This window comes from Metarhizium robertsii (genome assembly GCF_000187425.2).
Source record: "Metarhizium robertsii ARSEF 23 chromosome Unknown MAA_Scf_13, whole genome shotgun sequence".
Classification (NCBI taxonomy): Eukaryota; Fungi; Ascomycota; class Sordariomycetes; order Hypocreales; family Clavicipitaceae; genus Metarhizium; species Metarhizium robertsii.
In genome coordinates this window covers 314701-336356 of record NW_011942153.1, presented here as the reverse complement: position 1 = coordinate 336356, position 21656 = coordinate 314701, and the positions used below count along the sequence as shown (strand labels likewise).

The 21656-nt window shown below is 49.1% G+C and overlaps 7 protein-coding genes across 7 annotated transcripts in view; 4 read left to right on the top strand and 3 right to left on the bottom strand.

Annotated features, from left to right (window-relative positions):
• MAA_01359 (Peptidase S8, subtilisin, Asp-active site protein) overlaps positions 1–1371 on the top strand; it is a gene marked incomplete at both ends in the record, with an annotated part of 2507 nt that extends 1136 nt beyond the window's left edge. Inside the window, one exon of the mRNA XM_007819357.1 lies at positions 29–1371. Coding sequence (XP_007817548.1) covers positions 29–1371 — 1343 coding nt within the window. The remainder of the gene's footprint in view (positions 1–28) is intronic.
• A 1786-nt stretch (positions 1372–3157) lies between these two features.
• On the top strand, positions 3158–4207 carry MAA_01358 (fatty acid hydroxylase superfamily protein; the record flags this gene model as incomplete). Its single annotated transcript, XM_007819356.1, has 1 exon — positions 3158–4207. One exon carries the CDS (start codon positions 3158–3160, stop codon positions 4205–4207), a length of 1050 nt encoding a protein of 349 aa, XP_007817547.1.
• A 972-nt stretch (positions 4208–5179) lies between these two features.
• On the top strand, positions 5180–6109 carry MAA_11679 (Fungal transcriptional regulatory protein; the record flags this gene model as incomplete). Its single annotated transcript, XM_011412594.1, has 2 exons — positions 5180–5335; positions 5405–6109. 2 exons carry the CDS (start codon positions 5180–5182, stop codon positions 6107–6109), a joined length of 861 nt encoding a protein of 286 aa, XP_011410896.1.
• Positions 6110–7252: 1143 nt separating this feature from the next.
• MAA_01357 (uncharacterized protein) lies at positions 7253–7717 on the bottom strand (the record flags this gene model as incomplete). Its single annotated transcript, XM_007819355.1, has 1 exon — positions 7253–7717. The coding sequence occupies one exon, from the start codon at positions 7715–7717 to the stop codon at positions 7253–7255; it is 465 nt and encodes a 154-aa protein (XP_007817546.1).
• A 2044-nt stretch (positions 7718–9761) lies between these two features.
• MAA_11678 (Extracellular membrane protein, CFEM domain protein) lies at positions 9762–10583 on the bottom strand (the record flags this gene model as incomplete). Its single annotated transcript, XM_011412593.1, has 1 exon — positions 9762–10583. The coding sequence occupies one exon, from the start codon at positions 10581–10583 to the stop codon at positions 9762–9764; it is 822 nt and encodes a 273-aa protein (XP_011410895.1).
• Positions 10584–14989: 4406 nt separating this feature from the next.
• Positions 14990–17428, top strand: MAA_01356 (Heat-labile enterotoxin, A chain; the record flags this gene model as incomplete). Its single annotated transcript, XM_007819354.2, has 6 exons — positions 14990–15908; positions 15961–16104; positions 16176–16254; positions 16316–16563; positions 16633–16711; positions 16795–17428. 6 exons carry the CDS (start codon positions 14990–14992, stop codon positions 17426–17428), a joined length of 2103 nt encoding a protein of 700 aa, XP_007817545.2.
• A 2601-nt stretch (positions 17429–20029) lies between these two features.
• MAA_01355 (ribosomal large subunit) lies at positions 20030–21000 on the bottom strand (the record flags this gene model as incomplete). Its single annotated transcript, XM_007819353.2, has 3 exons — positions 20030–20045; positions 20097–20127; positions 20202–21000. The coding sequence occupies 3 exons, from the start codon at positions 20998–21000 to the stop codon at positions 20030–20032; spliced, it is 846 nt and encodes a 281-aa protein (XP_007817544.2).
• Between the last annotated feature and the right edge of the window lie 656 nt (positions 21001–21656).

Genomic DNA, 21656 nt, shown 5'->3' with positions numbered 1-21656 from the left:
TTGAGTTGATCGCCACCCTGCTCGGCAGGCCGGGGCGTGATATCAGTTGGCGCCTTCTCCAGAAGCTTCAATACACTGGACTGGTCATCCTATGGACCAACGTGGGATCTCGATATCAAGCCTAGCCTGGGCGCCCCCGGCCTCGATGTCCCAACTCCCAAAGTGGGCGGCGGATACGAGCTCAGCAACGGCACATCGATTGCCGCACCATTCGCTGCGGGAGTTGCAGCCGTCGTCGCCGAGGCGCTTGGGAAGAACCTGGACTGGTCCATGATGGCTAGCCGCCTTGTATCGACGGCCAAGCCGCAGCAAGACGCAAGCGGTGCTGGGCTCGTCACAGTCGCCAAGCAAGGCGGCGGTCTTATAAGCGCCTGGGATGCCGCTCACGCGACTACTCTCGTCCAGCCGTCGCATTTGGCATTCAACGATACCGACCACCGAGTCAGCACGATTCGCCTCAGCATCACTAACACCGCCCAGTCGGAAGTGACGTATCGGCTCTCCCCTATCCATGCCGCCACCTTGTACGCTGCTAAGCGGGCGCCGCTGGGGAACAAGACTAATCACGAGCCAATGAAGAATCCAGAGCCTGTCCAGGCTACAGCCGACATAAAGCTGAGCCAAAGCTCCATCACCCTTCAACCGGGGGAGTCGGGGACCATTGATGTGTCAGCTAGTGACCCGTCCGGCCTTGACCCGGTGCGTTTACCCATCTGGTCTGGTTGGATATCGATTAATGGCTCTGATTCTACCGTCTTAACCATCCCCTTTCTTGGCCTCGCCGGCTCTCTCCGCTCGGCTGCTCGCGAGTACCCTCCTTTCCCACACCTCAGTCACTTTGCGGGAACCAACGGCTCGTACTACCGCGTCAAGCCCGGGACCGAATCATTCGTCTTTAGAGATCCAATAACCGGAGAAAAGCCCGGCTCGTCCAAATTCATCAAAAAGAAGTATGCCGGGAAAGATGTAAAAGAACTCCTCTTCCAACTTTACCTGGGCATCGGCTCTTCCCGAGTGCGCCTCGACATCGTCCCAAAGTTCTTCTGCTCCGATGTTAACCCAAGCATTTCCAACCCCGAACTCCCAGAGCCGTCCAAGTATTGCGTGCCGGATAGCCTCGCCACCGAATTTGCTGGCTTCAAGTCCATTGGTCAAGTCCCAGGCTTCCCCGAGAAATGGCCCACCCGCGACCATAGAATATCTCTCGGCCTATGGAATGGTCTAATGGCTAACGGCACATACGCCCCTCCCGGCCAGTACAGTGTTGTCCTGAGCACCCTCACTCCCTATGGAGACGCTGTGAACGAGTCTGATTGGATAACCGGCTACTCGGACGCCTTTTCAATAGCGTATGAGCATAATATTATTTAAAAGTGGCCTCGGGGGGAGGTTATCGGGCGGCATATATCGTTAGTAGAAGGCTGCTTGTATGGCCCTTGTACTAACTCTGTATGTAGGGGAAGCTGTCGAAACGAAGCTGCTCGTTACGGAGAACGTTGGTAGTTGAATAGAAGTTATCTTATTACCGGAGGAAAACTGCTCGTAGTAACCGCTCGACTCGACCACCGGGCTTGACTGATTGACGCTGTTGAATTTAGCGGCCTTGCTGTTGGACCCGATACCAAGCTTGTTTGTCTTAGTCTCATAGCCTCGATGATGCAATAACTATAGCCCCTAATGCCATGTAGAATCTCAAGCCTGCCGTGACTAGTCCTGATAGTTTGGCTGGTGGTTAATCCACAAGTGGCTACTCACTGCTCTAAAGGGGACTAAAGCCTTCTGCCTACCAACCTCGGTTTACTAAACGTAATGTGCTCTTTTATGCAGACTGCGCATACGTTAAGAGCGGCTCCACGAGTGAGTACTATGATAAGATTACGATTATTTATATATATTGCCTTGATTATTTTAGGTCTTTAAGTACATTACAAGCTAATCACGATTAATGATCAAGTCACGGGAAGTGCGGTAAATAAAATCGCCAGTACTAGTAGTTCTTGAGCACGCCATCTGGACCCTACTTAGCTTGGTTTGATGAATGTTCTGATTGTATCCCGTCATGATCCAATGCTGTATTGTAAAAAGTGTAGGGTAGCACGATTCAAATTGACCTCCTATTGGCCGGCATCTATCTGGTGCATATACTAGGCGTTCAGTCCGTTTTTGTTGCGTGGTACCTGGTTATAATCCAGGTAACTATTTTCGTGATGGTGGTCTTACAAGCCAGCCCGCGGAGTTGTCCAGTCTAGTCGTTATAGCCTCGCTGAGAAAAAAAAAATTAAGTCGCTAACGGGTAATACATTTTTCTAGCTTCATGGATTACGTCTAATTGATTATGGGTCCGGATGTAAAGGGCCTAGAGCTTTGGCGCGATGGCCGTGATAACATATCAACTCGGTATCGTAAGTTTATTTACACCAGTTGACCTCATCCTTCTTCCATGTCACCCTACAAAGACAATAGGTAGGCTTGTTTGTTTAATGTATACAGACGCGGCCCTTGGACTTGGAGGCTGTTTGTGACCGGAGGCGGCGGATATTCCATATCCGTCGGGGAACGGCCCGACGGATTGATGCCTTTTGGCACGTGCTTCCGTTGTCCTCGGATTGATGACTAGACTACACACTACCTTGCATGTGGTATGTAACCAGACATCCAGACCCGATGGAACATGGATGGAAATGACCCACTCGTCTAGAATGCCCTCCATGTTGCTTCGATGGGCAACTCCTTGGCCAAGTTCGATATCCCGTGAACATGGCAGAGGAACTTGGCCCCCGCAACTCGTCACAGTTGGTTTGCCGCTGCTGGCGAAAGGGGTTCCCCCTAGGAGATATGATCAAAGTGTCTGGTCCATGTCTGGCATGTTGACAGTATCCACCGTTGGCCCTTGGTACTGCCTATCCAGCGCTCCGGGCGGAGGTAAAATTCGTCCGAGGGTCTACGTGTACCGTCGACGGTCTGTTTTGAGTCTTTGATCAACTGCCGCACAGGCGTTACAAACGTAAATACGACGCATAGCCATGCGGCGGTCCGGTGTTTTATTGGCATGCCTGCCCTGTAATTCTCCGAGCGACCAGTTGACCTTATTTAAGGCGGCACAGTCACCCTCGCCAATGTCCCAGGACGCGCCTCAGCAAAAGCACATCGGATCACCATGGCACAATTCCAACGCAACCCCAAGGACTCGATGAAGTCTACTTGGGCACAATCTCCTCGTTCAGAATGGACTATATATCACCATTTTCTTGATCGACTGGGCCTTCATCCAATTTCGCTTGACACAAAGCCCCCGGTACATTCAAAGAGCGAAAAGGTTCCTCACCTGCCAAACTGGCACTTGACCAGATGGGTTCTCTTCTATGCCTTTATGCCAATTGCGCTGCATCATGCCTACGTATACTACACTGGCCGCAACATGCACGCTGTTGCTGCTTACTTCTTCTACAATGTGGCCATGACGTTAACCTCCATCCACGCCGTGCGCGTCTTTGGTCGAATGGGGATCACGTACGGATTTCTAGATGGTGATAAGCACGCACGAGATGGAGTCCCCGATGTTGGCGTCGCAAAGGTCTTCTTCTCACTCACATCGGCCACTACCTTCCGCTCCCTGCTCCTAATCGTCCTAGCATACCGGTCCAGTCACGAGCCCAGCGATATCAATTGGAAGTGGCTCCCTGTCGAGATTGGCGTCTATCCCGTTATCCTGGATTTCTGGTTTTACTGGTACCACCGCCTCATGCATGAGGTGAATGCCCTGTGGCAATTCCATCGCACTCATCACCTCACAAAGCATCCTAATCCGCTGTTAACGCTGTACGCGGACACGGAGCAGGAGATTTTTGATATCGTGGGCAGCCCCCTACTGGCATTTGCAGCTATGAAGGCCATGGGTATGCCGATGGGCTTCTACGAATTATGGGTGTGCCACATGTTCATCTTCTTTACTGAGATTCTCGGCCATTCGGGACTTCGCCTCTCCCTGTCGCCACCATCAACCATGACCTGGCTGTTGAAGATGTTCGATGCCGAATTGCTCTTGGAGGACCACGATCTTCATCACCGGTCGGGCTGGAAGAAGAGCCATAATTACGGCAAGCAGACTCGTGTATGGGATCGCGTCTTTGGCACCTGTGCACCGCGCATCGAGTGCCAGAGCGATAATATCGACTATGTGAACACGGCCACTATACCATTGATATGAGGATTTATATACATGGAAACTACTACGCCACCCCTTGGACATTGGGATTGTTGAGTGCAACGGGCAGAACCACCGTGGGTCGGGCAATTATGACACATGCTATTCTATTAGCTATCTAGTTGAGCCTTGAAGCAATTATACACGTTTTTATGCAGACATCTGGTTACAAGTATAGAGATTCGGTGCAAGAACATTTCATCTTCTGTATCGCTTATACTTCCCCTGAGGCCCAGCCAACTTCTTCTGCTGTGACAAGGATGCAAGGCTTGGAGCAATGGATCAATTCATTTTATAACAGTCTTTGGTATCAAATGTCTTTGGCTTTTGTCAAGGCCTTATTGACCAAAGAGGTCTAAAAATACAAGAAGTCGGTAAGGGTCTTCTGCCCTAGACCCCGTGATCGTAGCCCCTGTGCGACCACGTGTGACATTAGCTATGACCTGAAGAACTGGCCACTTGAGGCGATCGTGGGTTTCTTAATTTCTTAATACCTGCACAGGTATTGGATTGATCGGCTACCCCACATACCAAACCAGAGTTAGCTCGAGAGCGACCGGAAGTCTGGAAAGGCAGCAGAGCGGAGGCCGGTTTATATCATCGTCCGTTCCGGTGCGCGTGTGGCTGTAGTAATGGTTCGTCGTGGCCAACGTAATCAGCTCCGGCTTGTTATTTTAGTATTCAACCCAACGCCTGCATTTTCACATGGAGAATATAGGTAATTAATTGTATTTTGAGCCTAGCTCTGTTTGCACAGCCGTTTCTCCAGATCCTTGTAGATCTTCCCTACTAGAGTTTGGACCAATTCGCAAGCTGGTTTGAAAATGGTAATGCCCAACCAACCGTTCCAAAGACTACACCACTTCCACGCATATAAGTAATACATCATTGCACCCATCATGTAATCAAGCATTCTTCTTTTAATGGAATACGACTCCCCAGGCGTGAACCAAGCCGTAGACAGCACGCACCAAGATGGCTTTTGAACGCCCTCTTCACGTGTCCCAAAACATTATTATTCCTCTCGGCGTATTGATGATCATCTTTGCCACATTTACCTTTACAGGAACACCGGTAGCAGCAATATTTGGCCAGAAGCCCCCGTTATTTACCACGTCCCGGCTTCCAGAGGTTAGTTCTCCAACACTCCAACTACTGGGTGAACGAGGGGAAACGTCCATTGTGCTCACCTTCTCTTAGACCGGAGAGCATTTCTTGGACTTTCGGCACAAGACGGTCCCGGCATGGATATACAAAGGCTTGCACGCCGCTCCAGCTATTCTATGGAGCATCCTTATGCCTCTGCAACACAATAACAGCTTCCGCAAAAAGTATCCAAAATTCCACCGTTCAGCCGGCTACATCATCATCACGTTTTCTTTCATACTCAGTCTCTCTGGATACTGGTTCCTCGTCAGCAAGCATGCTTATTCCCACGTAAACCGCTACCACCTCCACGACCTCGACGGCTTGTCACCCATCCCGTGGCCAACCTTTGAATTGACACTCTGGTTGCTGGCTCCCCCATATTACTTCACGTTATATAAAACGGCTACAACAGCAAGGGCAAGGGATTTTGTCCAACATCAGAAATGGGCTGTTCTTCATACTATTGTTTCTTCTACTATTTCTCTTCAGCGTGTTACTATGACGGCTTCGTATGGACTTGGCTTGGTATTAATGCTGGTGTCAAGGGAGCAAGTTCATGAATTTTTCAAGGTTCAGGACCTGGCGTCCGCCGCTGCCGCAGAACTGGACATGTTTGCTCTCACCACGGCAACAGCCTACGTGATGATGGTGTTCTGGCTACTTTATCAACTTCGGTGCGCTGGCTATTTTAGAGGGGTGACGAATAACTTGTTTTCTGTTGTCGACCAAGAGACTGCGGCAAAAAAAGTGGCGTAGGCTGGGCTGTAGGGAGGGCTGTAGGGAATCGCCGTCGACAAGGCAGTGTGGCAAATTATCAATTAGATAAAACTAGCCCTATTAAAAGCCATACGACTCTCACAGCGCATTGACTTTGTCCTGCACCCCTTGTGGATAAGATGACCGGAATGAGCCTTCTCCAAAGAGGTGGCTACCGACGATGAGAGAATGTGAGAAGTGCTATAGGCTTGGAGCAATATGACTCAATTCATCTAATAACAGTCTTTGGTATTAAAGGTCCTTGGCTTTCCCTAAGGTCTAATTGACCAAAGAGGTCTTTCAATACAAGAAGTCGGTGAGGGACTTTACCAGGTCCCGTGACTGTAGCCCTTGTGTAACCAACGCCAGTTCCCTGTGATAGAGAAGCAAAGCCATTTGCCGAGAAGTGTGACAAGACTTATGTTTAAGGGCTTAAAACAATGTTATATTCAGCTAATCATTGGCTTTAATAGTCAAGGTCCCTGCACGTGGTTTTCTTAAGACCTTGATGGGGACCCTCATTTATATCAAACAGCAGTGAGCAAGCGAGCCTGGCAGCCCAAGGCCTCGACTAGGTCTCCAGCCGTTTGTGTAACTATCGTCAGGTTCAAGGTACGGCCCGTGCCTTGATGACAACGTGACCTGGGAGTAATATGAGGGATTTAAACGATTTTCTCATTTCTAGAGTGCCTGCTTCGCATTCCTCAACATTACCACTAGCTGACTAGGTCACATACCAGTCACACGTTCGCCGATAAGAAGCAATAAAGTGAATAAAGTGTATGCACGCACTATGAAAATAATCAAACAACAAGACTGACATTTTCCAGACCTCACCATTCACCATGTGCCATTGGGAGCGAACGCTATGCTCCAAGTGTAATCGTGTCGTGCGGGATAGGTGTATTCGCCCATGTAGGGGATTTCATGAAATATATGCTCCTGGTTCAACTGTAAATATTGTCGACGGTACATGTGGGCCTTGTAGCCTTCCGACACCACCCTGAGATGATTGTCTCAAATCTTGTGCCGGTCATGGAAAACAGCTTGGGCGCGAGAGGTGGGAACAGGAAGCATCGTGGGCTCTAGTATGCCAGTTTGTGTATTTGCCTCGTTGCGACAATACTCAACAGAGAACATTATTCAAGGACGAGATATTACAGTCCGCGGGTTGGGATAACTAGGCACGTTTCCATACATGTGATCGACGATGAAAGGAGGCCGACTTCCGATTCCAGTCGCATCGTGGATTTCTTGGACTTTTCTGTTGACTTCATTCTCCACAAAGTTGCTTGCCACATTCATGCTGATTTTCTCGCCCAAGAAGACTGAAATGACTGGCAGGTCATTCTGACCTGAAAGATGCGCAGTATCAGGATCGTAGGTGTCGTGAAAGATGTCGAAGACGATAAATGTTCGCACATTCCATCTCTCCTTTACGATAAATTTCGGTTTCGCGTCTTGGTTGCCATCGGAACAAACCAGCTTGCTCTCTTTGAGGAGTCCAAGTGCCGTTTCGATCACCTGCATGCTGGATTCCCATGCCTCGGACCAGTAGGGGCTCTTACTCGAGACGCTCACCAGAATTCGCCTCGCAGAGTTTGCCATTTCAGCCGATATAGTCAATGGTGTTAAATGAGGAATATTGGTAGCAATCGTGTTTTTGAGCAAGCGGTGGTGACACAGATGTAGCTCAGCAGTTCGTACACCTTTCTATATGAGCTTCAAATGGGACCAGTTGACGGCTGGAAAGAGGGAGAAGCGATGCTGTCTATTGAAAATTCTTGACGCCAATGTCTAGTAGGAAAAGAGAAGCATGAACCAACTTGCGTTCGGGGTGCCATCTTCGGAACATATTTATACCAACCCGTGGGAAAAATTTAAATCCGTTAGGTGACTGTTACACGGGTAACGGAAGTCACGTTGCCATCGAGGCACGGGCCGACCCTTGATAGTTTACAAGCGTCGACGGCCTACCTGATGTCGTTCCAGACTGGAGGTCTGCGATACCCGAACGATCTCCCATCACGGCCTGGAGGCATAAATCGGCACACTTTCCAGTTAAAATTTAATAATATCTCGGAGTCACGGCAAGTGGTATGTCGCAACGAACTGCCACACTTGTCCCATCACAATACCAAAGTTACGTGGAAAGAGAAATCGCCAGACCAACAAGACTTACTTGCCGCCTAGGCTATCTGGCGCTATGCCGACTTCCTTATGTCGTTATAATAGTGTGTAGTGAAGAGAATGAAGTCATTACACTGCCGTCTGACTTGTATTATATGGCTGATATCAAGTGTTAGCAGTCGCGTTGACATGTAATTTGAGATTATATTGCAAAACAATGCAAGTACAGAAATACTGCGCCAATTTCGCTTCTTGTCTTATCCGGGATCTGCCGCTTCTGTGAGACTGGCTCTGGGTGATCTCAACGCCGTCAAGCATAACTCTGATTAATAACGCAGTGACGGACCAGATTCGGAGGCGCAGATGGGAACCGTTACAGGCGTCCTTAGCCTATCAAAAAATAATCCTTCGCATTTCCTGAAGAATCCTATGCTCTCCTAGAAAGCCGCAAGAGGAGAACAGTGTAGGTGGTATTCCCTTTTTGCTAGCTTGGGCAACTTTCCTAAGTCCTAGGTTTCTCAGGTTTCGCGTGCTGATATTAACTTGTTTGTAATTTGCAGGTATCTAGGCCACTTTATAATAATAACTACGGATCTTGGGTTCAACGAGAAGCGACTGCTCTTTAGATTAGGATAGAAAATCGAAGAAAGTCTCTCGTGACTTTGAGATATAAAGAAAATAGGACAACTTTAATGGGCAATACCCGGTGTAGTTTGTTGCGAGACTATCGTGCAATATATATTTTCTTTACGAAATACTCGGGTAGGACCCTGGATTTAGAATTACAGTCTAGTTGTCGAAACTAGTAACAGCCCTTTTCCCTTATATGTGAGAAGTAGCCTACTGAGACCCCCTCCCCTCGCAAATGCCATCTACTAGTTGTTTCCGAGAAAGCGGCGGAAAATTGCCCTTTTAGTCTTCGATCCAGTCTGGATATCTATACGTCAATACTTTGCAATCCCCTTGACAGCTATTCTCCCCGTGCAACGCGGCATGGCCCGGGCAGTAAGGGTCAGAATGTGCTGAGTCTGGTCTGTCCCGACACGCTTTGGTATCATCTCTCGAAATCTCCAATAAAATCAGATATAATACATGGGATCACGTAAGGACTGTCAGCCTGTCTCGTACTTGGTCGAGAAAAATGCCTTTATTAATAAAGCAATAAAACTTGGTATAGTTTCTAGTAGTTATATAACGGCAGCAGGATCGCTGTTAGAAGGGGCAGGGAAACCCTTACTATGAGAGACTTTGGAAGAGAATAGGCTTCGGGATGAGAAGCGACCTGAGAGAAATCTAGAGAAGCAGAATGAGCCTGACCAGAAGAGAAATCGCCAGAAGAAGAGACAGCCCTGGGGAAACAGGCATTTCCAGAGGATAACGAATCCTTAGGGGGATAGAATTCGCCTGATGAGGAGGAGCTTGTTCCATCGCTAATAACACCAGTGGGGTTGGGAGTGAGAGGAAGGTTTGGATTGCTAGTATCGTGGGCAGGAATTTTTTCTCCTGCAGAATCTGGAACTTTTTATCTTAGGGAGTCTGGACCTTTTCCTCTTGGGGAGCCTGGAACCTTTCTTCCCTCACCGGTTGGATCAGTATTATCCCCCAAGGTGGCAGCCAGAGCACACAACATATAACTCTCCGCATTCTGTATGGCAGCCCTTGTTTTAAGATTCTTACACCTCGTCACGCCATACCCTGTATCGTTTGTATTGCCGACAGCATGGGACATCTCGTGCATGAGTATGCCGCCAAGGTCTATATCACCAATTTTTGTCGATTCTCTGTCTTCCTGGAGGGCTAGCTTGCAGAGACGAATCGGGCCTGTACCCCCATATGCCTGTCCGAGGATATCTTTCGGGCAGTCTCCACAATGGATACCGATACGAGTCTTTTCCTTTTTGTCACATTCTTCCTTAATACTTTTATATTCCTTCTTTATTTCTGTGATTCTCTCCGTGTCGTTTATCCCGACATCAAACCAATCTTCTAGCAACCTCTGCAGGGTTTCCTTGCCGTCTTGTTTTGGCTGGCCGGTTTCCTGGACGGTTTTGTCCTTGGAGGGAAAGTCTTTGCTCTCCAGGGCGTTGATGACGTTCTCAGCCCTCTCAGAACATTTCGTGAAGGCTTCGATAATCTGTTTCTGATATTGGTCGCAGCTGGCTTGGAGTCCGCCTGTTGTACTATATTGGTTAAATTCGGAGCGCTTCAGGAGGCATCCTTCACTTGGCTCTGAGCGCTCAAAGATCGTGGGCAAAGTCATTGGCTCAGCAGACGGTCTGCGGGGGATTGATAAAGCGCTGACGGCCGCCAAGCTCAACACAACTTGGACCAGGTTATGTCCCATCGTGGCGAATTTAATAAAACTCGTTGAAATTTTAAATAATGAAAAATGATCTAGTAGCCTATTCAGTCTTCCATAATACGGTGGTAAGGGGATAACACTGGGCTTTTTAATGTGAGCGCTTGGATGCAGATACGGTCCAGACGTAGGCTATTTAACACCAATATTTGGGATAGTGAAGACAATAGGTTTTGCATAAGAAGAAATGACAGGCATTTAACCCCCCGCTTTTACATACTATATGCTAATATTGAAACTTTCAAAGCAATCGGTAGAGCCACGATTTGTCTGCTCTATGCGCATTGTTATACTCAGAGGGGCGCATAAAACTCAAACTTCGCCAGACCATGTAAGCTGGGCCTCGGTATCGCGTCTTTTCGGCATAGTGGTCGATTCTAGATTTCATTTAAACTTTCCCCTAACAGATCGAATCATGAAGGACTTACCATACTTGGGTGGACTTGCTATATTTTGTCCCGTCTTCCAAAGCTCATGCATCGTCTATATATGACTATCAGCAAACAGATAGTTTTCCTCCTTTTACACAAACCCTTGCGTGAGCTATTCGATTCATGACACAGCCATACAACAGCTACTTTGCTGCGCCTGCAGTTGAGTGGATCGACAGACAGGTTATTTGTGCGAGTTCATGCCCATCGGTGCAGCTGACTCTGTTCCTCTTCCTCATGACTCATGGAATCACAAGCCTCCTGAATCAAGAGGGTTGCCAACGTCTGGGCGGACTGGAGTCACCAGCTCGACTGACTAGCATCGGCCACGCTACCCAATATTGGGGCGCGTGTAACTTTACAGTCTTGCCAGTGTTCATATTGAGATCGGCAGTCGATCCGATCACCCTATGCTCTTGGATCTAATGTGCGCGGCTCCTATGTGGGGGATAGACTAGCTACGAAATAGAAACAGTGTGATTTATCGCAGGTTTCAGATTATCTGGGGAGAGATCAGTAATTATTCCACGAAACACTCACAGCAGACACTTGTCCTCTCCTCTGCTACAATTACCTGCCACCCCTAAATTTGGTCCTCTGTCCTATTCGTATTCGTAGTTTGGAGGGTTTTCTGCTTATTATTCAGCAGGAGCATCACGGATGAAACGCTTAACGTTGTATGTGCTCCAAAATACACCGAGATTCTAGGTTGCATAAACTCATCGGGCGCCAACCGGCAAACGCGGCCCAAGGTGTTCATGCCGTGAAAACCAACCGTGTCTTCATTTAAATCCTCACGCGTAGGTGATCGTGTATGTTTCATCAACTTGAGACATAAATGGTAATAGTTTTGTGGAACGAGATCCTCGCATGCTAATCTAGGTAAAACAGGCCAAGAGGGCGAGCCTCTGGATCATGCCACCTCCAATTCTCTTCATGCCTTTTTTCTGTGTCAAACGTACCAAGTTGGGGCCTCTTTGATGCGGCGATAGCAACGAGGGGCTGGTTCATGTTGACAGATATGTTCAGAGATCAAGGACTCGTGGTTTAGTTTCAAAAAAAACCGTACAACTTGCCATGCATGTACTCTATTTGATTATTGGTAGAATACGCTCCTATTACATGCATTTATTGCATGTGTTGAAGTTTTAGTGGAGCCAGACAATGGTGGCTACAGCTTTATGTGCATCGGTCCTCATAGACTTCCGTGTCGTGAATCGCGATGCATGACTCGATATTCGCGGATGTTGCTTCTGTGTTTCACCAGTATAAATCGGCTTCGGACTCCGCATGTGGCTACTACTGATCCAATGGATAAGCGGTCAAAACGCGGATGAGTAGGCGTTGTGAATGGACTTGTCCCCTACGTGTTGTCTTGGGTATTCCAAGTCTCGCGCGTTGTGGGAATAGTTTCGAGAATAGCAGACGTAAGTTTTGGGCCTCTTGCGCCAGATCGCGTCCGCCTAGAACAACAGTTATATATCTTGACTAGGTAAATCATTCAATGTTAACCACTCTTCTCTTTCCCCCCAGACAAGCGGGCCAAGATAGCTACCGGCGTCCTCAGCCGTGGCTTGCTTACACCAAGAATATAGTTCGTTCATGTACTCGGCAACGGCTGGCCAACTCAGCTGGTGAAATCGTTTCCACTCTACGTCGGAACCTCGTTTGCGTAGTCTCTCGAATACCCAAGAACGAGTCCTGCATCCGGAAGCAACGTATCACCAGCAGAAGACGGTAGATTGTGGTATGGACTCCATGTCGTGATGAATCGTGCTTGTGAAAGTCAAAGAATCTGCCACCGGCGATCTGAATCCGTGTCTCATATTCCGCCGGGGTTGCTTCTGTAGAAACAAATAGGGTATTTTGCACAGTGAAAAGGAAGATATTTTGGGAGGCTTTTTAGGACCTCAATAACATGTTGAATCTATTCATGGTTAACCTTGATTGGTGAAAAATCCTGTACAGATTAGGCGTGCCCCTTTTATAGTTGACCCTGATGGAGCCCCTGAGGACCCCTGCTGGGGCCCTCAACCCGGGCCGATATGAGCTCTGAAAAAGCAACTATCGTGACAGGTTCGTTGTTCGAAGACGGTTGGCTTCGACAAAATGTGTTCTGATAGAAGATATCTGCAGCAAATCTGCCAATGCCATAATGTTGTGAGACATTTACGGATGAGATGGTTCCCGGCCGCCGCGATACCAGTTGACCCAGCTGTAATAGTGGCGATGGCCTTGACGGCAGGCTGAGCTGCGTCCATGCTAAGCCCACGGTAACTAGAGCAATGAAGATTCCGCGGAAGTCGAGAGTTCATCTGTGTGGGAGTCCGGCCCTCAACCTGGTACGGGAGATGAGACCCCGCCCGTTGGGACCGGTTCAATACCATATGGTCCATATCTATATCTGCAACGCACGGGCCCGAATTACGGCAAGGCATATTCAGATGCCGAGTTGCGAGTCAGTTACAAGGGCGTTTGTTGGCTCGATGTTCAACGAGTCTGTGCGCTGCCGGCAAGGAAAAGAAGGCCGGAGATGGATATGCTAATAGATCAGGACCCAATCGTCACTCTGCTGTTTTCAACCAGCTGGAACATGGTATGGGGTGATTCTTAATAAAGTTGATACGGCCACATCCTCCCCAATTGGGAAGTAGTCATCTTCGTCCTCCTGGTGGGGAGTCCATATGCAAGGATCGACGGTAGTTGAGGCTATATCCATCGATGGCTATATTCGCGAGCCCAATGGGGTATTCACTGCCGCGCTCTTTTAAGGCTGATGCCATGACAGACAAGGGAAGTTTTGGTGGAGAAAGTCTCCCCGCCCGTCGCCCGACGTCAAGAGAAATAATCATGTCAGCTTCCGACCTCACCAACGGACACAATGCCGATATTAGCTCAAGTGGGATTTTGTGAATCCGACAACGGCTTACTAAGTCCGCTACGTCCTGATGTCAGACGTCTCCCGGTGACAAAAACTCCTGCATTTTGCCTGGCAGAAGTCTCGTGGTGCGTCGGGACGACACCGCCGATATCCGTTGAAAGCAGCCAAGTCTGCTATGAGTTATCTCTCTCCACCAGGCCCTGAGGACACCCCGGCACATCCCTGCCATCGATTTTCGACACTTCTTTTCTATTTGTTTCTAAGTGGTGATAGACGTATCGATCTGCGGGAAATGTCTTTGGCCCAAGCCTTGACAGATATATTCCTGCAGGCTGAACTTCTACAACGAGATGGCTCAGTTCAGGTGACAAGTAGCACTTCGCAGCCATTACGGATGTCCAGCACACCGGACCAATGGCAAAAACTCGGTGCTACATATTCACTGGCGATATAGTTGAACCTGGATATGTGGCAGTGCGCCTGGAGTTCACCCAATGACGAATCGTTCATCGGATTAGACCACCGGTGACATGGAAGTGAAAAGACCCAGCAACAGCGGCACTCGGCCCAATATCCCCGATATCTAGCTCATAAGTATGCACATATTACCTCGCTGTCTTCTCTATGGCCTCTGACGCCCAAAGCATCGCGCGGATTCCGAAGAAAAACAGCTTGTCTATCCAGGGTGTCTACAACCGATGCTGCCATTGGCTAGACTAGACACGCTCTAGAAAGCCTAGAAAGGCGTTCTGCGAACAAGAAAAAAATGAGACCAGGTCTATAATGCCATATACCCTTGGAATTTATGTATCTGGCCTCATTTTCAAACCACTTGGCATCCATACTCTCAAACGATGGTCCCAACTGCTCGGTAATATGGCCGAGATGAGGACGGTGGTGTTGTATGAAACCCTGAGAGGCTTCTTGGACATGAACACGCCGTCAATCAGCGACTGGCTGAGCTTTTCACATATAAATACAATCCTTCTCGCGTTCTTCTTCACAAATACACCAAGCTTTCCATTTCACAGTTGCCATCTTTCAAAATTAAGAAAGCCTTTCTTAATCTCTTGCTCGCCATGCTGTTGGCCACTCCTTTTTTTCTGCTCCTTGGGCTTGCTCAGGGAGCACCCTCGCCAGCCGGAGGCGGAACATCAAGCACGCCAGTTCCGTCGACGCTGGGATTTGTCTGGCGAGGCGAAACGGGCAGAACTCCCGACGACGTTCGACGAGAGGGCGGCATATGGGCGCGAGGCTTTCAACTCGGTGGTCTAACCGCCGAGCAGCTCGAAGCAGGTAGCAGCCTCTACGCGCATGTCAATGGCGGAACTAGAGAGCACACTCAGTATGTTTCGACCACTTCGTCGCTCCAGGCTGCCATCAACTTTGCCGTTCGACCTTCACCGGAACACGCCCACGAGCCCGGTTTCCTATATCGCATTCGCACTAACTGGGCCATGGTGGACGTCAACTTGTCTCTGGAGAACATCGCTCCCTTTCCGTGGCAGCACGAGCATGCCGTTGTACAGGGAATTCCATGGAACCAAATTATGGGCTGGTATCGCATTACTACTGCCGACGTGAACCGAATTTTGAGCGCAGACGATCCCGTCAGTGAGATGGGCCCGTTCACGCGGAATCCCGATTTCCATCCTGACGCAACGTACCCCAGTGGTGCCCAGCCACAGCTTGCAGGACTTCAACTTCCAGTGGAAGGGCGTCATGGAGCGTGGGAGGCTTTCGTGGGCCAGTCTGCGACGGAACATCTGAGGGCTTTCATCAGCAATCACCATTCCCAGGCAGAGACGACGGCGCTGAGGACAATTGACTGGTCTCCCATCCGCATTCCGGACCATTTGCGGGCAACGATCGCCCAAGGTGCTGCGAGCTCGGCTCAGTGTGCCCTAGCGGCGGCGGCGATCATCGTATCCTTCAGGCGACATGACGAGCTCAAGAGGTCCATCCCAGGAGGCCAGCTCACTGCCCGCGAGGAGACTGGTACGTGGCACTTTTGGAGTGGAAATGCGTACAGATACTAAACAGACGCCAGGAAACCCGGGCTATGATAGCTGTGCCAGGCTCGCTGCTGTGGCAAAGGCCAAGATAGATGATGAAAAGCCCACCGTCAAGATTTGCGACAGTCCAAGCTCCGGTGGGCAATGCACTGACCTGGAAGCGCCGGCCGAAAAGTGTGGTATGTCCCATCTCCTCGCTCCTTCGCAGGTAGTTGCCAAGCTCGTGTTTACTAAGTGCGGGATGCCACAGTTCCTCTTCCTTCTGAATGGAATGACAAGGCCTCTAGGGTGCGTCCGAATGTTGCCGCTGGCGTTTGCAAATTCTTCAGGTAAGACCTACATATTCCCAGGGAGCTGGAAGCATCTCGACCGAGACTAAGACGGCCGCAGGGACTATGGTTGTGTTGCCGACGCCTTCGAAGTTGCGTATCCGGGTAACGATAACTTGGGCGAATTCAGTGACGGCCACTTCAACCATATGATCAGCTCCTTCCGCTGCGAAGGTGCCGGCGCCGGGGAGGAGACTCAAATCGAAAGACCGCCGACTGAATCCCGGGAAATATCCGGTGTCCACGTTTGCGAAAGCGATCGTTTCAGCCCGTCGTGTAGACGATTTCCGGTTTCCAACGGGGATTGCGGTACGTTGATGTGTCCGGGGGGCTGCAAATAGTCGGAACCGTTGTGTCTGCTAACGCTTTTATGCAAAGCCAACCTTCCTGAACCATGGGATAGCAGAGCGACTTCGATTCGACCAGAAAAAGACGCAGGGGCCTGCAAATTCTACCGGTACTTTGTCTCTTGATCCCCCAGCGACCCAATATTGAGATTGCATGTAGTTGAAAACACGGCAGGCTGATGAATTCGTGTAGTCAACACGGTTGCAATGGCGACGATTTTGAGACTTCTTTTCCAGGCGTCGATCTCTTCAGCGACAAGAAGCTGGAATCATTCAACGACCAAGTCAAGTCCTTTCGTTGCGACTCGTCGGGAAAGAAGCCCGAGAATGAGTGTGAACAGGGCCGGGAACCTGTCAAATGCACGCCCAGTCTTCAATCTCCCGTTGCTCCGCCAGACGAGTGGCTTTACATTCGAGGTTGCTGTGCAAAATCCGTTCAGACCGAAGAGGAATGCTGCCGCTCTCAACTACAATGGCTAGATATTCGGACCGAGTCTCAGCCCTACATTGCTCCCGACTCTTGGTATAAAGGCTGCGCCATCGGAAACCTGACAGTCAATGTACAGCTAGCCAATATCGATTGGGCCGGGACCGACGATCGACTGTTCCTCGAAATCGGGCACAGCTCGAAATGGGACGGTGGACAGCCTCACTATCTGCTCAAGGCATCGCCTGACAAGGGGGACAAGATGACAAAGGAGATCAACCTTGAAGATGCGTTTGACAAGAGCCCAGTTACTCCTGGCGATATCGATTACGTGAGACTTGCCGATCGTGTGGACAACGGGGGCGTGGGCACGGACGAACTCAAGCTCCAAGGCATGTAACTCATTCCTTGATCTCTTCGCATTGCTCTTGCTAACACGTTGCGTCTCCTAGATATAACATTAACCCTGCAATGCGCTGGAACTACCGTCACCGCCCAGGCTCGCAAAACTCACGACTCGTGGTTTACTTTTTGGAAAGCCGATATTAAGCCTGCAGACTGGGCTTGGAATCTTGGCTCTCAAAGTTAAAAGAGCTCCATGGAGTCATACATAGCTCCGAGAAAATCATAAAGCTCTTAGTAGACTTTTACCGCACATAGTGTATAGTATTTCGATACTTAAATAATATACTACTGATACTAAAATGCGTTGTATATTAGTTCGGAATTCCTCGTGACGACAATACATGAGAAGCTAACGTCGTAAAACTGCACGAATTAAAATACGTAATGCTCTACTTACTGTTAAAGCTACTCAAAGCCAGAACAGTTCCCCCCAAAGTCAGCAGGGAGCGGCGCCTCTTGAATTCTGCGGACTCTTCTTTAGATTTAGTTTGGAGAGGCTGCTGTGTTTTGCGGCCGTATTTACGACGGAACACGGGATGCTTGCAGTTTCCCAGCTATCTGTTCGTCCGTCTTAGCTGAGTTGGAAAGGCCTTTGATCGGAGCTCCATGTACCTAACGACAGCCCGCGGTGTACCTTAATTGTGCGTTTACCAAGCCACAATAACTTTGTCTCAAAAGTTCTAAGATCTGTAGATGAAGAATCAGATATAGTTTTTGTTATAAACTGGAAGGGACTTTTCGTGTGTTATGTCTGCTTGAATTATTCCTCGCTGATATTAGCTCCAAAGTGGAATTACTGCCGGGAAGGGTGAGGGTATGTAATACCAGCTCCGTATCCCCGGCTATTTAGGCCGTAAAAATAGCACTTCTCCCGTTAAAGTCGACTTTACTAAAGGCTTATCCCGGCCTAAATATCAGAAGATCAAATATCCTACGTACAGCTACCCATTATCTTGGTCCATAAGTGATTATTCTTGAGAACCAAAGGGATATGTCGCACGCGTATCTAAGAAGTAAAGGCGATAAGAAGTTTTCACAACCTGATTCTTCGTCAACGCTAATACGTCCTGTAGTAATTAGACCCTGGCGTTAGCCCTTGGAAGCCTTATCGGTCCACGGCTTAGAGGAAGCTCGATCATTTCGTTATTATAGATTTAGCAGGCTTTTGAAATGGGGAGCATCAGTTATTCGTTGGTGCTTAAACTTTATAGTACCGGCCACCCCTACATGCTCTCTCCTCAAAGGAAGCCATTACCACCTCAGTCGAGATGAAACTCAATAATGGCCCTTCCTCGCAGAACCACGGCGGGTGAAGAGGCGTGCCAGGCTCAATGGTCAGTCCCGTGGCTGGACGAGTTGCGGTACATGTAGGTGGTGTTGCAGAGATGCAGCTCTTAATAGCCAATACAGACGGTCACGTTCCAACAGCCTGGTTCTTGAGCCGTTAAAATAATACTACGTAAGAGTAAAGCATGCACTATCCGCCCTTTGATCGTCTTCCCTTTTCATAACCCTCTATAAACTGGCAATAATCTAGGCGTAGAGTGCAGGAGCGTCTTGGGTAAATTGTCAAAGAGAAATTAATCCCTGCAATACTATATCATTTATGGCTATGGTCTAGATATATACTCTTTAATCGTCTTTAAGTACGGCGTCTGGGAGCATATAATGTCACGAGATAATTATTCTGAAGCTGCAAGGAAGGTCTTCTGCGGCATGGAACTGGCGGCATAAAGGCAAACTTGGCACTTACCATGCCTTTAATACGAATGACGTGCCAAATAAATGTCGCGGAAGTATTTAGCCTTGTTTGTGCTTATAAGAAGCCAACATGAAGGTATGCTTGGTTAACGCCACCACTCGATCCCCTGGCTCTAGATCGTCTAGCAAGACGGGGAAGCCGGAATTCGCTGCTACGGTCTCCAGTTTTACCGTGGTGGAAGCGAAGCTTGATATAAACCTAGTCAACTAAACTCGGAGTACATGACAATAGAGCTCTCCTTGGCCCGCAGACCCCCAACACGTGTAGCAACGAGTCGGCCGATTTACGAAATGGAGGAGGCTTGAGGCGGTTCGACGGGCTCTTGTTGAGACCTACCGTGTAGTCGGGCCATCTCGACCCGCAGAGACAATGACTACTCCGAGAGACAAAATATCAGACACATTACGAGGTTATGCAACTACCGGACGAGGATCGCGCCCGAGGCGGGTTCTTGAGAGTTGTCCGTAATGGCAACAGAAACACGGAGGGTCTGTAAGTCAAGGTTGTTTAACGCAAATGAGGCCAGAGGTACTGGGATTCAAATCAAGTTATTATGGAGGATAAAGATAAGGATGGCGCCTCAGTCCCTATTCGAGCCCTTTTTGTCATGAAATGACAAGCGATCGTTAGGATCCCTGTCTAATATCGCTGAAATTTGAACAGGGGCCTAATGTTACGGCAGGAGGCAATTCACAAGGGTAAAATGACTGTTTATTAACTTTTGTATATTCGTAAATGCGCTTAATCTAGGACGTTGACATCATTCCGACTTTTATATGAGGGTCAAGCTCAACCGAAACGTGACAGCTCCCATCTCCCGAAACCACCTGTTCTTCACACCAGCAGCACCCTGCGACGACGTTAGATTCATATATCATCTTTCAACATGCACATAACTTACGCATTGACGCAACCGTCATTCTCAGGGTCATCTATAACGGTTCAAATTAGCCAGAAAACTAGAGATTGCGGATCGTGGTAAAAGGGCGGCATTCGTAGTACTCACTCGTGATTTGCGCATACCGACCCCAAATAACCTTGCCGGATGCGGTCGTCAAGCCCAGTTCGCTCGTGTTGACCTCAATAACACACCCTTTTGTCAGGACACCGAGCCGGGTGTACAGCGGGTTCGACGGGTTCTTCTTCACGCTCAGAATTGGGGCCTTGATGGTGACGGCCAGCTCCGGATGGCTGACGTGGGCTGTCCTCTGTCTCAACCCGGACGGCCTGATGAACCTCTCCATTTTCGGGTTCTGCCTTGTGAATCCCTCGCCGACAAACGTGGGCTTCGTAATCATCCTCTTCCACGACTTCTTTTTCGTCTTCTTTCCTGTCGTAACCATGCGGAACATTTCCTCCTCCGAGATGCCACGCACCTTGGGCAAAGGAACCGAATATCGTGCAGACTTCTCGGCTCTGCGCTGCTTGATGGAGCTTGATAAAGCTTTGGCGGAGCGAGGGTCGTTCTGGCGGTCTACAAGGTAGTTGGGCACGGGCTCTGAGGGTAGGGATGATGGGTCGTCTGATTTGATATTGCGCTCCTCGTGCACCTTGATCTTCTTCCGCATCTGGATCTTCTCGACTCGCCTGGCCTCCTGCATCATCTTGGCCCTGTGGCCTCGCAAGTTCTGGGCATCGTATGACCGTCTGTGACTCTCACGCGCGAGACGCTTGCGGACTCTCTCCTGGGTGTCGAGGCTATTGCTCTTGTCAGCTTGGATTGTGTGAAGGCGGAAAGCGGCGAAACTGGATGATTTCAGCATACCGCTGGCCATGTAGCTTGCGCCACCTCTCCATATACTCATTTTGAGGCATCTTTCCTCCTTAAACACGCTCTCGTGTCGGTCGCTACTGAAGTGCCGAATGGGGATCGATCATAATTTTCGACAACTTCGGTACGAAGTCGGGTGCATGCTAATCCGGTCTCCACTTTCCTTCAGCCAACCAGGACCTCGGACTTCATTAGCAGTGCAGCAAATGTGGGGTCTGGTGTCCTTTGTCACATGTAGGGTAAGAAGGCACTTTTCATTTAATAAGTCTGGTGTCAATCAATCTGATATTGTCCCTTTCTAGTCTTGCCGTGAAGCTGAGCCGAAAGGTCGACGCTCGGATTAGCGTAGCCTAATGCCACACATGCCGCGAAACAGCCTATAAACATAATCAGGAAGAACTTAAAGTGTAAAGCTCAAGGAACTGAAACCTATCCGCCGTCGCTGCAAGAGTGCAGATGTCTCCATCGGTTGGCGCACGCTCAAAGTGCAAAGACGACGCCGAATTGCTCTGTCTGGAGTCGCCACAAAGCATCCGTTTATAAACTACAATAAGTAAACGTACGGGCACCGTATGTGTGAGTGTTCTGTTCTGACCATCACCAAGTGGCAATCCAGTGACCAAATCCATAGTTGACTTGGTCTTGAATTGAAGCTTTATGCAGGGTCAATGAAGACCTTTATATGTCTCC